Here is a 14,269-nt window from a genome sequence, read left to right on the forward strand (position 1 = left end):
GAGGCCACTATGTGAGTGGCCTGGCCAGCTAAGCACAGGCTGGAGACAAACAAGGGCAGAAGATGCCAAGAACAGGTCGGGGCAGGGAGCTGTCAGTCCCCAGCTGTGCCACCACCACCTCCCAGTCACCCACGGAAAAGGCAGAGCCACAACCTCCTCCTCTGCAAAACACTCCTGGCCCAAGGACCTTTTGCCTCCAGAAAAACCCTGCAGAACTTCCACAGAATCTCAGAATTCTTTGAGTAGGGAAAGGTCTCTGAGGTCATTGAGTCCAACCAGCAACCCAACACCACCACGGCCACCAAACCACAGCCCAGCACCCTCCAGAATCCCAGCTGCTGGTCAGACACTGGCACAGGTTGCCCAGGGAGGTGGTGGCTGCCTCCTCCCTGGAGGGGTTCAAGGCCAGGCTGGATGAGGCCTTGGAGCAGGCTGGGCTGGTGGGAGGGGTCCCTGCCCATGGCAGAGGGTTGGAGCTGGATGATCCAATCCAAAGGATTCTGCTGTCAGGGTGCTGGAGGCCTGGAGCAGGCTGCCCAGAGAGGTTGTGGAGTCTCCAGGTGTGGAGAGCTTCCAACCCCCCCTGGGCACTGTGCTGCTGGGCAAGCTGCTGGGGGTGCCCTGCTGGAGCAGGGGTGGTTGGACTGGCTGAGCTCCAGAGGTCCCTTCCAAGCTCTACCATTCCAAGTGAGGTTTGTTTGCCTGCAGCAGATTCATGGATTCATGGAATGGGTTGGGTTGGAAGGGACCTTCAAGCTCATCCAGTTCCAACCCCCTGCCATGGGCAGGGACACCTCCCACCAGCCCAGGTTGCTCAAGGCCTCATCCAGCCTGGCCTTGAACACCTCCAGGGAGGAGGCAGCCACAGCCTCCCTGGGCAACCTGTGCCAGGCTCTCCCCACCTCACACTCACAGCAACCAGGAGGCTGCAGCCATGCAATATCTGAGGGGAGGGTGGGGGGTAAAAAAAGTCCCAGGCTGCACCCAGACCTGTGGGAAGGAACAAACCCATGGGGCACACAAAGCTGAGCCCCACCAGCCCCTGAAGCAACAACCAAGAGCTGAGCACACAGCCTGACTGGGGACAACTGGGAGATCCCTGCACCACCAATCCTCTGCTTCCCAATCCCCTGGGGGGGAGGCATCGGAGCTGGAAGGGAAGGAAGCTGAACTCTCGAGGAGCCCCCAGCAAGCCTCTGCGGGAGGCACCGGGGCAGGGCTGGAAGCATTGTCAGAATGGATCAGGCACAAGCACCACAGCCCTCTGAGCATCCAGCCAGGGGCCCAGCTCAAACTGAGCAAAGTCGCAGACATCTGTGAGGGCCTAAATAAAAGATGTGCTGGTGCGGGGCTGGCACCTCCCCGCCGGCCGCGGGCATCGCCCCCCCTCCCTCCAACACCACTTTGCACTTAGGCAGCCCCCCCCCCACTTTCACAGTGCTTTAAGATCATCCTGAGAGCTCCACAGGCTCTGCTTCCCCCCCACCCCCAGCCCATGCCCAGGCAGTGCTCTGTGGTGATGAGGATGTGGCAGGGGATGGGGGGTGCCAGGGCAGCTCAGCCAGGAGATCTCCACCCCCTTACCCCCCACCTTCATAACCACCTCTGAACCCCAAACTCTACAGTCTTTGAACCCCAAACCTCATCACCTTGAAACCTCAAATTCCAACCACCTTTGAACCCCAAACCCACCCATTTTAAACCCCAAACCTCATCACCTTTAAACCCCAACCCCCCCACCTTTAAACCCCAACCCCCCCCACCTTTAAACCTTAAGCTCCCCATTTCTAGCCCCAAACTCCACCACCATTAAACCCCAAACTCCCCATCCTTAAACCTCAAACCCACCCATTTTGAACCCCAAACCCCACCACCTTTGAACCCCAAACTCCCCCATTCTGAACCCCAAACTCCCCCATTCTGAAACCCAAACCCCTCCACCTTTGAACCCCAAACTCCCCCATTCTGAACCCCAAACCCCACCACCTCTGAACCCCAAACTCCCCCATTCTGAACTCCAAACCCCACCACCTCTGAACCCCAAACTCCCCCATTCTGAACCCCAAACCCCACCACCTCTGAACCCCAAACTCCCCCATTCTGAAACCCAAACCCCTCCACCTTTGAACCCCAAACTCCCCCATTCTGAACCCCAAACCCCACCACCTCTGAACCCCAAACTCCCCCATTCTGAAACCCAAACCCCTCCACCTTTGAACCCCAAACTCCCCCATTCTGAACCCCAAACCCCACCACCTCTGAACCCCAAACTCCCCCATTCTGAAACCCAAACCCCTCCACCTTTGAACCCCAAAATCCCGCATTCTGAACCCCAAACCCCACCACCTCTGAACCCCAAACTCCCCCATTCTGAACCCCAAACCCCACCACCTTTGCACCCCAGCCTCCCCAGGGAGGTTTAAGGCTGCTGGTTTAACTCACTGGTGAGGTTTAAGCAGGGCTCAGCCCATCCCATGGGCCACAACCAGCTTCTGGGGGAAGAACCAGCAGCAAGGAGCAGCCTGGGACAGGGCAGGGCTTGGCAGAAAGGTTTGGAGCCCAAGGACAGGGAATTGCTGGAGAGGGGACAGCAAAGAGCTGCAAAGATGCTGAGGGCACTGGAACAGCTCTGTGAGGAGGGAGTTTAGGCTGCTGAGCCTAAAGAGCAGCCTGAGAGGGGATCTGATCAGTGCTGATCAATACCTCAAGGGTGGCTGGCAGGAGGATGGGGCCAGGCTGTTGTCAGTGGTGCCCAGTGCCAGGCCAAGGGGCAGTGGGCACAAAGTGGCACAGGAGAAGCTCCATCTGAACATGAGGAGGAACTTCTTGACCTGAAGGCAGCTGGAGCCTGGAGCAGGCTGCCCTGGGAGGTGCTGGAGTCTCCTTGTCTGGAGAGCATTCCAACCCCACCTGGCTGTGCTCCTGAGTGACCTTCCCTTGGGCTGGATGATCTCCAGAGGTCCCTTCCAACCATTACCATTCCGTGATGGCCTTTGCCTGGGACTGCTCCCTGAGGCAGCAGAAGGCTGAGAGCAGAGGGAGCAGGGGTTGGGAGACAGATCAATTATTGATCACTCAGCATCATTCATTCAGCAGCCCCCACAGCCCCCGCCCCGCACAGGGCTGTGCTGCCAGCCTGCCTCTGCCAGCCACCACCACAGCCTGGGCACGTCTGAGTGCCACCCACTGCCCAAAGGGACATCCCAGGGGACAGTTACACAGCCCAAAGGGGCAACTGAAATCACAGAATGGAAGGGACCTCTGGAGATCACCCACTCCAGCCCCCACAGCAGCTTGCCCAGGGGCACAATGCCCAGGGGGGGTTGGAAGCTCTCCACAACCTCTCTGGGCAGCCTGCTCCAGGCCTCCAGCACCCTCACACCAAACAACTTTCTCCTCCTGTTCACATGGAGCCTCCTGGCTTCCAGTTTGTGCCCACTGCCCCTTGTCCTGCCACTGAGCAGAGCCTGGCACCTTCTTCTCCCCCCACTCCTTGCCAGAAGATCCCCTCTGGGGCTGCTCTTCTGCAGGCTCAACAGCCCCAGGGCTCTCAGCCTTTCCTCCTCAGACAGACCTTCCACTCCCTTCATCATCCTCAGCCTCCAGCAGTTCCCTGTCCCTCCTGGACTGGGGGAGCCCAGAACTGGACCCAGTGCTCCAGATGTGGCCTCAGCAGGGCAGGGCAGAGGGGAACCCCTGGTTCAGAGCTAAAGGAGGAGCTTGAGACTGCGAGGAAAGCTTTGGGATGGCTTCAGTGGGAAATCTCCCAGATGATGGAGAGGAGAGGTGACAGAGAGGTGATGCCACCCTTGGCTTTCAGCTCAGGAATCCCAGCAGGCTGCAGACATGGAGCAGACAGCACCAAGCCCTGACACCCATCCAGGGCTGCTCCAACCACCAACAATCCAGCACCAGAACAGCCCCAGGACCTGTGCTGAGGGCCACCCCCAGCCTGCAAAGCTCTGGTGTCACCCCCTCCTCCTTGTCCCCCCTTTCAGCTCTCAGGTTCCCAATCATAAGGCCCTCATTAGCACTCATTTGCTTGCTAATGAGCTGGCTTCCAGCAGGCAGCAGCCTCTCTAGCTCGTGACATGGCTTCTCCTTTCCTCCCTCACTTCCCATTAAGGTGTCTTCTTCTCAGCTCACATGATGGCTTGGACAGCTCATCCTCCTGTCACCCCTCCTGAGAGCTGCAGCCTGCTGCACCCAGCCCTGCACCAGCAAAGGAGGGGACAGAGCCTTTGAGGGACACCAACCCAACACCACCAGGTGCTGACACAGTGCCCAGCTCCCTGGCACCGAGAGGAGCCTTTAGAGTGAGAAAAGGGGGAGGGAAATGAGACACTGAACCCCCACAAGGGCCAGGAGGTGACCAAAAGAGCCAGGAGGTGACTCAAGACCTTCAGCAAACCCTGGACAGGTCTCATCAAGATTGTGGATGGGACCCTGCAAGGCCAAGGCCACTTCTGAGCACCTCCTGATGCTGCCAGGAGCCAGCAGTACAGGCAGGGTGTGGAGCTCCATGCTGAGCTCCCCCTGCTTCCCTGAAGCCCGTTGCAGGGCTAACTCAGCCCCATGCCTACGCTTGGAGAGGGCCAGGACCCACCAGTGCCTGTCTTCAGCACCTCAGTGGGCACAAGGTGTGGGCACAGAGGCCTCTGGGGATCCTGTCCCCTTGGCAGCACCACAGGGACCTCAGAGAGCCCTGTGCCAAGTGAGCTCCCCAGAGCTTCTGCCCCTTTGCCCCCACCCCTGTGGGCTCCTGGTGTGGCAACCCCTTGGTGCCCGGTGTGCCATGGGTGGGTGCTCAGCTGTGTCCTGGCAGCAGGCAGCACTTGGCTAGCACTTCCCCAGGCCACTCTGTTGCTGCTGCAACAACCTCTGGGAGCTCTATGGAACCCCACAGCATCCTGCAGGCCCCCCCAACAGCATCCTGTGTGTCCCCCCCCCACACACACACACCCCCTCCTCATCACCATCACACTCATTTCCAAAAGCTTTGGGTGGCAACCCCCAGTTGGCACCAGCTGAGACTTGAGACCCACCTGAAGCAACCTGCTCCCCTTCAGGGTGCCCTCAGTGGGTGCCAGCCCCTCCAACGCAAGGGGCACAGCCTGGCATGGACACTTGGGAGGCTTCCTGACCCCAGGAGCTGCTGCAGGACCCTGCTGGCAGTGTCTGGTGCCCTTGTGCCATGCTTGGTGCCCCTGTGCCATGATGGGGAAGCCTCAGCCACATCCCACCTGGTCCCACACAACCTCTGATGCGTTTCACGGCATGGAGCAGGACGTTAAACGCTCAGGACCAAGTGAGGCTTCTCCTCAGCTTCACCATAGCCAGAGGAGGGTCCCCAAGGGCTAGCAGAGGGCAGGGGTGGCCACCAGCCTCCCCATGCTGTGAGCCACACTCGGCCTCCCTCACACACCGGGCAAAGGGACCCTCACAGGACAGGCACAACGCTGGGGGGAGGTCTTTGCAGAGACCCCAGACCCAGAGCAGAAGAGCCATGACCGATTCCTGCCTTGATTCGTGTGACCAGACCGGGCAGAGCTTCCCATCGCCCGCACCGCCGCCGTCGTGAGCTCCTCCCCGCGCCTCGTTCTTTGCTCGCAGGCCCCCCCGGTTAAGCCCCTCCCGACGGCCGGTGCCCCACATGGGGCCAGCGCAGAGGTGGCTTCAAGGAGGACGCGACCAGGCTCAGCTGCCGCTCCCGCCCCCGGGCTCTGGGTCCGGTGCTGGGAGGGCTCCGGAGCCGTCGCCCGGTAAGAGCCGGTGGCCCGGTCCCCGCCGGTGAGCCCGGCGGGCAGAGAGCAGGACAGGGATCCCCGTCCGCCTCGGGGTCCAGCAGGGCTGCGCCGGGGAAGGTGTCCTCGGGGGAACTCCTTGGGGCCAAGAGCCTGCGGGGAGCCGGTAACGGGCCCTGCCGGGACTGAACACCGGGCCCCGGTAAAAGGCATTCCCGGGACTGACCACCAGACCCCAGTGCCTGGGGACTGAACCCATGGACAGTCCCCCGGGAAGTCGCCGTCCCGAGCCCGGGGCGAGCACCGAGGCCCCACCGGGCTCCGCTGCCCGCGTACGGCCCAGAACCGCCGGCCCCGAGCCCCACCGCCCTGTCCCGGGCCCTCCCGTGGTACCTGCTCCGCCCGGTGCCGGTCGCTGCCGGAAGCACACCCCCAGAATCGCCGCTTCCGGCCCCGCTGACCCCGGAAGGGAAACCCCAGAGCGAGGCTGCGCCGGCGACGAGCGGCGCGGCAGGGGGGTGGGGAATGGGCGGGGCAATGGGGAGTGGGAGAGACCATTAGCCAGCGGGGGGGAGGACAGAGGGACGGACGGTCAGTGGGGCTGGGAGGGACCATTGAACACTATAGGGGGGACTCAGTGGGGCTGTGAGGGACCATTGACCACTATAGGTGGGGTCAGTGGGGCTGGGAGGGACCATTGAACACTATAGGTGGGGTCAGTGGGGCTCGGAGGGACCATTGACCACTATAGGGGGGGGTCAGTGGGGCTGGGAGGGACCATTGACCACTATAGGTGGGGTCAGTGGGGCTGGGAGGGACCATTGACCACTATAGGTGGGGTCAGTGGGGCTGGGAGGGGCTGTTCCCCATGGCAGGAGGGCTCCCTGGTGGCGCCTGGCTCTGATCCTATAGCCCTGCTCCACAGCTCCCTTCTGTCCCCCCACCTAGGTGCCCAGACCTCCCCCTCAGTCCCCTGCCCCGCGTGCACAGGCTGTCACATCCCCCCCTCCAACCCCCCCATGGCCGCAGCCCCCCCAGACATCCTCCAGCCTCTCTGTACAGCCGTTTATTGCGAGCGGGGGGCTCTGCTCGAACTGGGGGGGTGGGGGCAAGAGCCAGGGTTGGGGTCCCAGGTCCCACCAGCACCCCAGGGGTCCAGCCCTGGCTCCTGCCCTACGGGGACCCCTGACACCAAAGCATGGCGGGGGGGCAGCTGTGGCCGTGCGAGGGGCCCGGCACGGCGTGGCACAGCATGGCACGGCACGGCACACGAAGCGCAGGCAGGGCAGGCAGCGGGCGAGGGGGGCAGCTGGGTTGAGGAGGGGGCACAGGCGAAGCTGTTGCAGCCGAGGGGTGGCCGGTGCCTGGTGCCCGGTGCCAGCTAACTGGTGCCCAGTGGGAAGGTGGGCGAGTGGCGCTCGGTGCCGATGGGACGCGAGGGCACCTCCGCGAAGCCGACGTGTCTCCGCTCTGGGGACGGAAAGGTGGCGGCTCTGGCACCGGGGACGCTGGCAGCAGAGCCACCAGGGATGGACAGGAGGGGGTGTGACGCCCCACGTACCCCCGGTGCCATCGTCCTCCTGCTCCCGTCCTGCCTCTTCCTCCTCCTCCTCCTCCTCCAGTCCCTCGGGATCCTCGGGGATCTCGGACACCATCAGCGACTTCAGGTCCTCCCCGCGCTCCTCTATGCCACCGGCGAAGGACACCTTCTGCCCTCCTGCGGGCAGCGAGGCCGGTGGCCCCCAGGGATGAACAAGCTACAAGGCTGGTGGCCCCCAGGGACCCCCAAGCTACGAGGCTAGTGGCCCCCAGGGACCTCCAAACTGCGAAGCTGGTGGCCCTAGGGGACCTCCGAGCTCCAGGGTGTCCCTGCTGCAGCGTGGATGGGACAGAACCCCAAGCTTGGCCACCCAGCCAGCATCCATGCAGCGGGTGGGTGGGCAGCTGTGTCCCCCACGCTGTCCCTGTGCTTTCATGGTCCCCATGCCGGGCATCTACCTCACAGCCCTGGGCAAGGGCTGCTGCTGTATCCCTGTTGCAGCAGGTGTGTGCCATGTGCCCTTGCTGTCCCCCATCCCCTTGCCATCCCTGTGCCTTTGCTGTTCCCATCCCACAGGATCACAGAATAGGAGGGCTTGGAAGGGCCCTCTGGAGATCTTGGAGTCCAAGCCCCTCACCATCCCCATCCCCTGGCTGTCCCCATCCCCTCGCCATCCCTGTCGCCTCACCGTCCCTCTGGCTGTCCCCATCCCATTACCTTTCCTCTTGTGTGCCTTGGGACCAGCAGGGAAGTAGCTCCTCTCGGCTCTGGCCTGGCTCCCTGGGGCTTCTCGGTTGGGCAGCGATGAGCCAGGGGCAGAAGATGGCACGCGTGGCACCAGGGCACCGCCGGAGCCGGCAGCTGCCACGTCAGCCAAGCGGCTGGGGGTCCGGCTGGCGTCAGCCCGGCCCCGGTGGGGGACGGTGACGCTGCCCAGTGCAGGGACGTGGTGGTCCCCGTGGGCCCTGCTCAGCCCAGGACAAGTGGGCAGCGGATACAGGCAGCACCTCCAGCAGCCAGCCTGTGCCCTCCACCCCGGGCACCTACCCTTGTCCCCAAGGGCTGTGGGGGACAGTGGCGCCCATCCGTGCGCCCCTGGGCTCCATCCTCACATCCCCACAGCTCTGACAGCTTTGTCCCCGTGTCCCCCGTGATGCAGCAGCCTTGTCCCCATGTCCCCTGGACTCTGACAGCACCAGCCCCATGGCCCCCTCCTCCTCCAGGCTCCAGCATTCCTGTCCCCGTGTCCCTTGAGCAATGCCAGCCCCACGCCATATCCCCCCCAGGCTCTGGCAGCCCTGTTCTCCCCTCACCAGACTCGAGGGCGCTGTCGGGGTCACAGCCACGGGCCAGCTCGTTGTCCCCGTCTTCAGCCTCGCCGTCGGAGCTGTCACCCCCGGACAGACCACTCTCCAGGTGGGACTGGACGATGCGCTGCACCGCTGGGGGGGCACCCGCATCAGCGTCCCACTCTGGGTACTGGGAGCACTGGGAGCCCCCATCCCATGGTGCCACGCAGAACCAGGAGAGGTGTGAGGGTCCAGTGTCCCCCAGCGTCCCCCAGCGTCCCCAACCCACCCCAGCCAGCCCCCGTGCCTCAGTTTCCCCGTGCAGACCTTTGAGCGAGGGCGGGGTGTAGGCACACGGGTTGGTCCTCTTTGGTTTGAGCAGGCAGCCCTCGCCGGAGCGCTGAGGAGGGAGGGGGGACACACCGTTGGGGACAGGGTCCTGGTGTCCCCCCACACCAGGAGGTCACTGTGGCCCCGAGGCAGTCTGGTACCCCATGGGGATGTGGTGATGGTGGAGAGTCCGGGATGAGGATGGGGTCCTGCGATGGCGACCCAAGGCTGGCACCCCCAAGCCCCTCCCTGGGACAAGGACTCTGCCATGGGGACCTGGCGCTGGGGACACTGTGATGGGGGGGCCCTAGCATGGAAACGTGGCCTTGGGGACCCCGCGGTGGTGTCCCCGTGCTGCTCACGAGGTGGTTTGTACCACAGCCAAGCCCCACAGCCTGGCATTGCTCCGTGTCGCTGTGTCCTGTGCCGGGCAGGGAGCTGATAAGCCACCAGGGACAGGCTGGGACGGGGCAGCGGGCACCTGGGCTGGGCACCCATAACCTCCTGGTGCCCGGGGAGCTGTGGAATGGGGGAATGGGGCTGGGGCTGTCCTGGGGGTCCCGGTGCCAACTCACCTGGTAGGGCAGATTCTCATCCTCTGGGTCGGCAGCACCGGGGAGAGAGGGGTGAGAGGGATGGGAGCTGGTGGCACCCAACGGACTCAGGAAGGCACCTGCCCACCTCCGGACCCCCGCTCCAGGGGGCTACCCTGCCCACCAGGGACCTGCCACCACGTCCTGTCCCTGCCACTCCATCCCGTGTGTGACACCCTCTGCCAACACATCCTGTTCCTGAGCCCATGCTCAGGACCATCCCATCCCACCCTGCCACCACGTCCCATCCTTCCCACCAACTCACATCGTGGACGTCCCACACGTACAACATTCTGTCCCCTCCCTGCCACCCCCTACCTTGCGTGCTAACATATCCCATCCATGCCAATATATCCCATCCATGCCAATGCATCCCATCCATGCCACCACATCCCATCTCTGCCTCCATGTTCCCTCCCTGCCACCCTGTCTTATCCGTGCCACCATCTCCCATCCCTGGACATGTCCCCTGCCCCCATGTCCATTCCAGCCCCACGTCCCCTGCCCCACACTCTGCTCACCTGGGGAGGAGTGTTCGGAGAGCTGGAAGAGCATGGCCGGTGTGGGCCTCCGCCGCCGGATCTGGGGCATAGGGGGGTGTCACCGGCTGGGGACACCCCCCTGTCCCCTGCCCCATGCACGTGTGGGGAGGATGCCACCAGCGAGACTGTCACTGAAGGGTGCAGTACCCCACGGAGCAGCCACGGCCCCATCCCGGGGTGCCCACAATGTCCCTGGTCCCTCCTGGCCACATCACAACCCCAGCTCCTGCCCAGCCCCTCCGCAGGGACTCAGGGTCCAGTGTGTGTTGGGGATGTCCCCTCGGGCTGGGGACAACCGGCTGGGGGTGGCACAACACGTCCTGTCCTCTCTGTCCCATCCCTTCCCTCCTATCCCATTCCTGTCCTCATCCTGTCCCCTCTGTCCCCCTGCACAACTCTCCCTCTGTGGGACCCTGTCCCACCCTAAGTCCCCCATCCAGTCCTGTTCCCTCTGTCCCTCCCACTCCTTGTCCACTCTGTCCCCTACTATCCCCCTTGCCCTCCTCTCCCGGTCCCAGGTCAGCCCTCCTGTCCCCTCTGTCCCTCCTGTCCCATGCTGTCCCCTCCAGTTCTCCTTGTCCTGCTCTCCCTGTCCCGTCTTGTCCTTTCTGTTCCCTTCCAATCTCCCTTGTCCCATCCCGTCTGTCCCATCCCATCCCTCCTGTTCACGCTCCGATCTCCCTTGTCCCACTCTCCAGGTCCCATCCCGTCCCTTCTGTCCCCTCTGTCAGTTCCGATTCCCCTTATCCCGTCCCATCCCGTCCCTCCCGTCCCCTCTGTTCCCTCCCGTCCCTTCTGTTCCCTCCGATCCTCCTTGTCCCGTCCCTCCCAGTCCCATCTCTCCTGTCCTACTCTATCCCTGTCCCTTGAGGTTCTCCTGTTCCCCTCCATCCCTCTCGGTCACACCGGAGAGGGGTCCCGCGTCATCCCGAGGAGCTGCCGGTGACCTTGGGGCAACGTGGGGACCCCCCAACTTCGGTGTGACCCTGTCCTCTTAACGTCCCCTCTCACCATCTCGACAGCGCGGGGGTCCAGCTGACTGGGGGGTGCCGGCACCGAGAACTGGATCTTCTTACGGTCCTTGGGGTCCATGGTCTCGACCGCGCGTCGCCGAGGGGGGCTACCGGCGATGGGATGGGGGGGTAGGGGTGTGGGGAGGGTCCGCTCCGATGCTACCGGTGCCACCGGTAACACCCGGGGGCTCGGTACGACGAGAACTGAGAGCGGCGGGGAGGTGGAGAAGGCAAGAGCCGGTGAGGAGGAGGAGGAGGAGGAGGAAGGAGAGGGAGGGAGGACACGTCTCCTACCAGGCGCTGAATTATTCATCCCACCCCCCCCAACAACCTTCCCCCCACAAACCCGGGCAGTGTTGGGGGTGGGGGGGAGGGTTGAGCCCTTGGGGAGCTCCTGAGGTGGTGGCGGTGGGGACACACCACCCCCCTTAACCCATTCCTTGCCACGGAGCAGTGTCCCCCGGTTGGGATGGGACAGGGCTGGCAAGAAGTCGTCGTCCCCTCCCCAGCCTGAGTCCCTGTCCCCTGTGCCTCAGCTCCCCGCGGAGCTGCAGGTTGGGGTGGGCACAGCGGCTCTCACCCTTCCCACTGCTCCATGCCACACGGGACAGGAATCCTCAGGGGACATCCAAGGGGATATGGGACCTCCAATAGGTCCCAGCACCCGTGTGCCAGGGCTCTGCCACCAGCCACAGCTCCTGAGGGTGCCAGGGTTGTTCTGGGGGGGGGTGTGTGTGCCCTGCCCGCGGCTGCGTCCGGCTGCCCTGGCTCCGCTCCGGCTCTAATCCCGGTTCTCGGTGGTTTTTCTGGTGGAAAATTCCACCAAACCCAAGGATTCCCACCGGGAAAGTTGGGGCTCAGCTCCCAGGGGCACCGCCGTCAGCCTGGGCACTGCTCAGTATCGGTGCCCTGTGCCACACGTGCCAGGCTCTGCCATGGCCCTTCCAGGAGGGACTTGGGCATCCAGGGCACCTCTCCTGGTCCTGCCAAGGGGACACAGCCCCCGTGCGAGGGGGGACAGAGGGGTCACCGACAGGCAGAGCGCTGTCACCCATGCCCTGGCAGGGTGTCGCGGTCAGGGGACAGGGCGGTGGCGCTGGCATTGACGCTGAGGAAGCCACCTCTGAGGAGGGACGAGGAAGGGGGAGCCGGGAGCTGGCTCCGGCCCCCGGATCTCCCGGTGCTCCAACGGCTGCGGGTGGCCGCGGGCCAGCAGCCACCGCTCCAGCAAAATATTTACCCGGGTGGCACCGTGCCATGGACCAGCCTCCCGCCCGCCCGGCAAAGCACGGCACAGCACGGCACTGCTCGGCTCTGGGTGGCAAAGCATGGCATAGCACGGGTCTGGGTGGCAAAGCCAGGTTCTGGGTGGCAAAACACACTGTGGCAAAGCCAGGTGCTGGGTGGCAAAACGTGGCACAGCGTGGCAAAGCACAGAACCGTGTGGCAAAACTGGGCTCTGGGTGGCCAAGCCTGACCCTATGGCACAGCACAGCCCCACCATAGTGTGTGGCAATGCCCACACTGATGGGGACAGCCCAGAGATGGGCACCACCAGAGAGCCCCTGTTTCTGTGGAGGGGACTGCAAGGCCAAGGGACACATCGAGGGGACCTTTGGCCACCCTATGCCCGGGCTGGATTGGTGCCAGGGGTCCCCACGCCAGGCCTTGAGCACCATCCCCATCCTGGTGTGGGTCTGGAGTCGTTATGGCAACAGGTTCCCGGGCTCCTTCCCGCTGCCGTTCCCGTTCCTCCCACCCGTGAAGGCACCGTGTGAGGGGGTGGCCGGGCCCCCCTCCTCTCTCCGCTCTGCGGCAGCGCCCGCAGCCCCCCGGGATCAGCACGCGCCGCCCACGCCCGCACCCACGCAGCCTGTGCCCGTGGATGGCACCTGCAGCTCAGCACAGGGGGGTACGGCACCGGGCCTGGCATCCAGCACCGTGCCTGAGCCCCCTCCGTGCCACACGGCACAGGTGCCACACGCAGGGGCCGCGCTCCTCGCCAGGTCAGCCCCAGCCTGGCACCGTGGGCGCCCCGGATGCTCTGCTGCAGGCAGGGGGCAGAATCATGGGCGCTTGTTCGGTGCCATCCCGTGCCGTGCCATGGCGTGCCCATCCCCGTGCCATGCGGCGGGGGCTGCAGCTCAGCGCGGCAACGAATCCTCCTGCAGAGAGGGTAAAAATAGCAGCGGGTACAGGGAAGCAGCGCCGGGCACCTCAGCCCCCGCCAGTGGGCACCGGCGAGGAGCAGGAGCCTTTACCCGACTTCAGAGCGACGAGGCGGGCACAGGGCTGGGCACAGCAAGGGACCTTGGGACCTTGTGTCGAAGGGGCAGGGGGATGTGGGCACCGGAGCAGAAGGGGCATCATGGGGATGGCGCACTGTGGGCACAGGGCATCATGGGGACAAGGTGCCCATGGGGACAGGACATGGTGAGGACAGGGTGCCGTGGGGACAAGGCACCGTGAGGGTGGAGCACCCTGGGGACAGGAGGACATCGGGGATGGAGCAGGGTGGGGACAGAAGGACACCGGGGACAGGAGGATAGGGGGACAGTGCACGGCGGGACCGGAGCATCGTGGGGACAGGAGGACACCGGGGACGGAGCGAGGAGGGGGGGACATGATGTCATGGGGACAGGGGGACATGGGGACAGGGCATGGCGGGACCCGAGCATCGTGGGGACAGGAGGACCCCGGGACATTGCTTGCCCGGTCCAAAGGTGAGTTTCGCGGAGGTGGGGGCGGGACCTGTGCGATGGAGGGGGCGGGGCCATGGGGTGGGAGGGGCTCGGGCAGGGTCGGGCGGGGGTCAGGGGGTGCCAATCTCCCCCTCTCCCCCCTATCTCCAGCGTCCTCACTCTGGGGATCCCCCTCCAGACCGTGTCCCCTCCAACCCTTCTCTCCAGGACTGTGCACCCCAAGTATTCCCCACAGCACCCCAGGACCCACCGTGGGTGCAGCCCGCCCGACGGAGCTGTAGTGGGGGCGGCCGGTGCCACCCCCGGGCGAGGAGGAGGTGCCAGGAGTGGGAACGCGCGTGGGAGCCCGTGGGGGCGGCAGGCAGGTGGGAGGGGGGGGACCCGGGGGCTTTAACCCCTTCCCTGCTGGGAAACCCTTATGAGGCTTTGCAGAGGGGAAGGAGGAGCTGGGGGGGCGACCCCCTCTCAAAATGGGGCTTCGTGACCCCCGCAGTGACATCTTGCTGCCCAGACTGG

The 14,269-nt window shown here is 64.5% G+C and overlaps 1 protein-coding gene across 1 annotated transcript; it reads right to left on the bottom strand.

The window, feature by feature from the left end:
• Positions 1-7,125: 7,125 nt before the first annotated feature.
• On the bottom strand, positions 7,126-11,130 carry PPP1R1B (protein phosphatase 1 regulatory inhibitor subunit 1B). The gene is made up of 8 exons (XM_054396900.1): positions 11,050-11,130; positions 10,018-10,078; positions 9,479-9,501; positions 8,901-8,973; positions 8,598-8,726; positions 8,002-8,070; positions 7,306-7,461; positions 7,126-7,214 (listed from the first exon to the last, which is right to left on the bottom strand). Exons 1-8 carry the CDS (start codon positions 11,128-11,130, stop codon positions 7,126-7,128), a joined length of 681 nt encoding a protein of 226 aa, XP_054252875.1.
• Positions 11,131-14,269: the final 3,139 nt, after the last annotated feature.

This window comes from Indicator indicator, chromosome 39, assembly GCF_027791375.1.
Source record: "Indicator indicator isolate 239-I01 chromosome 39, UM_Iind_1.1, whole genome shotgun sequence".
Lineage (NCBI taxonomy): Eukaryota > Metazoa > Chordata > Aves > Piciformes > Indicatoridae > Indicator > Indicator indicator.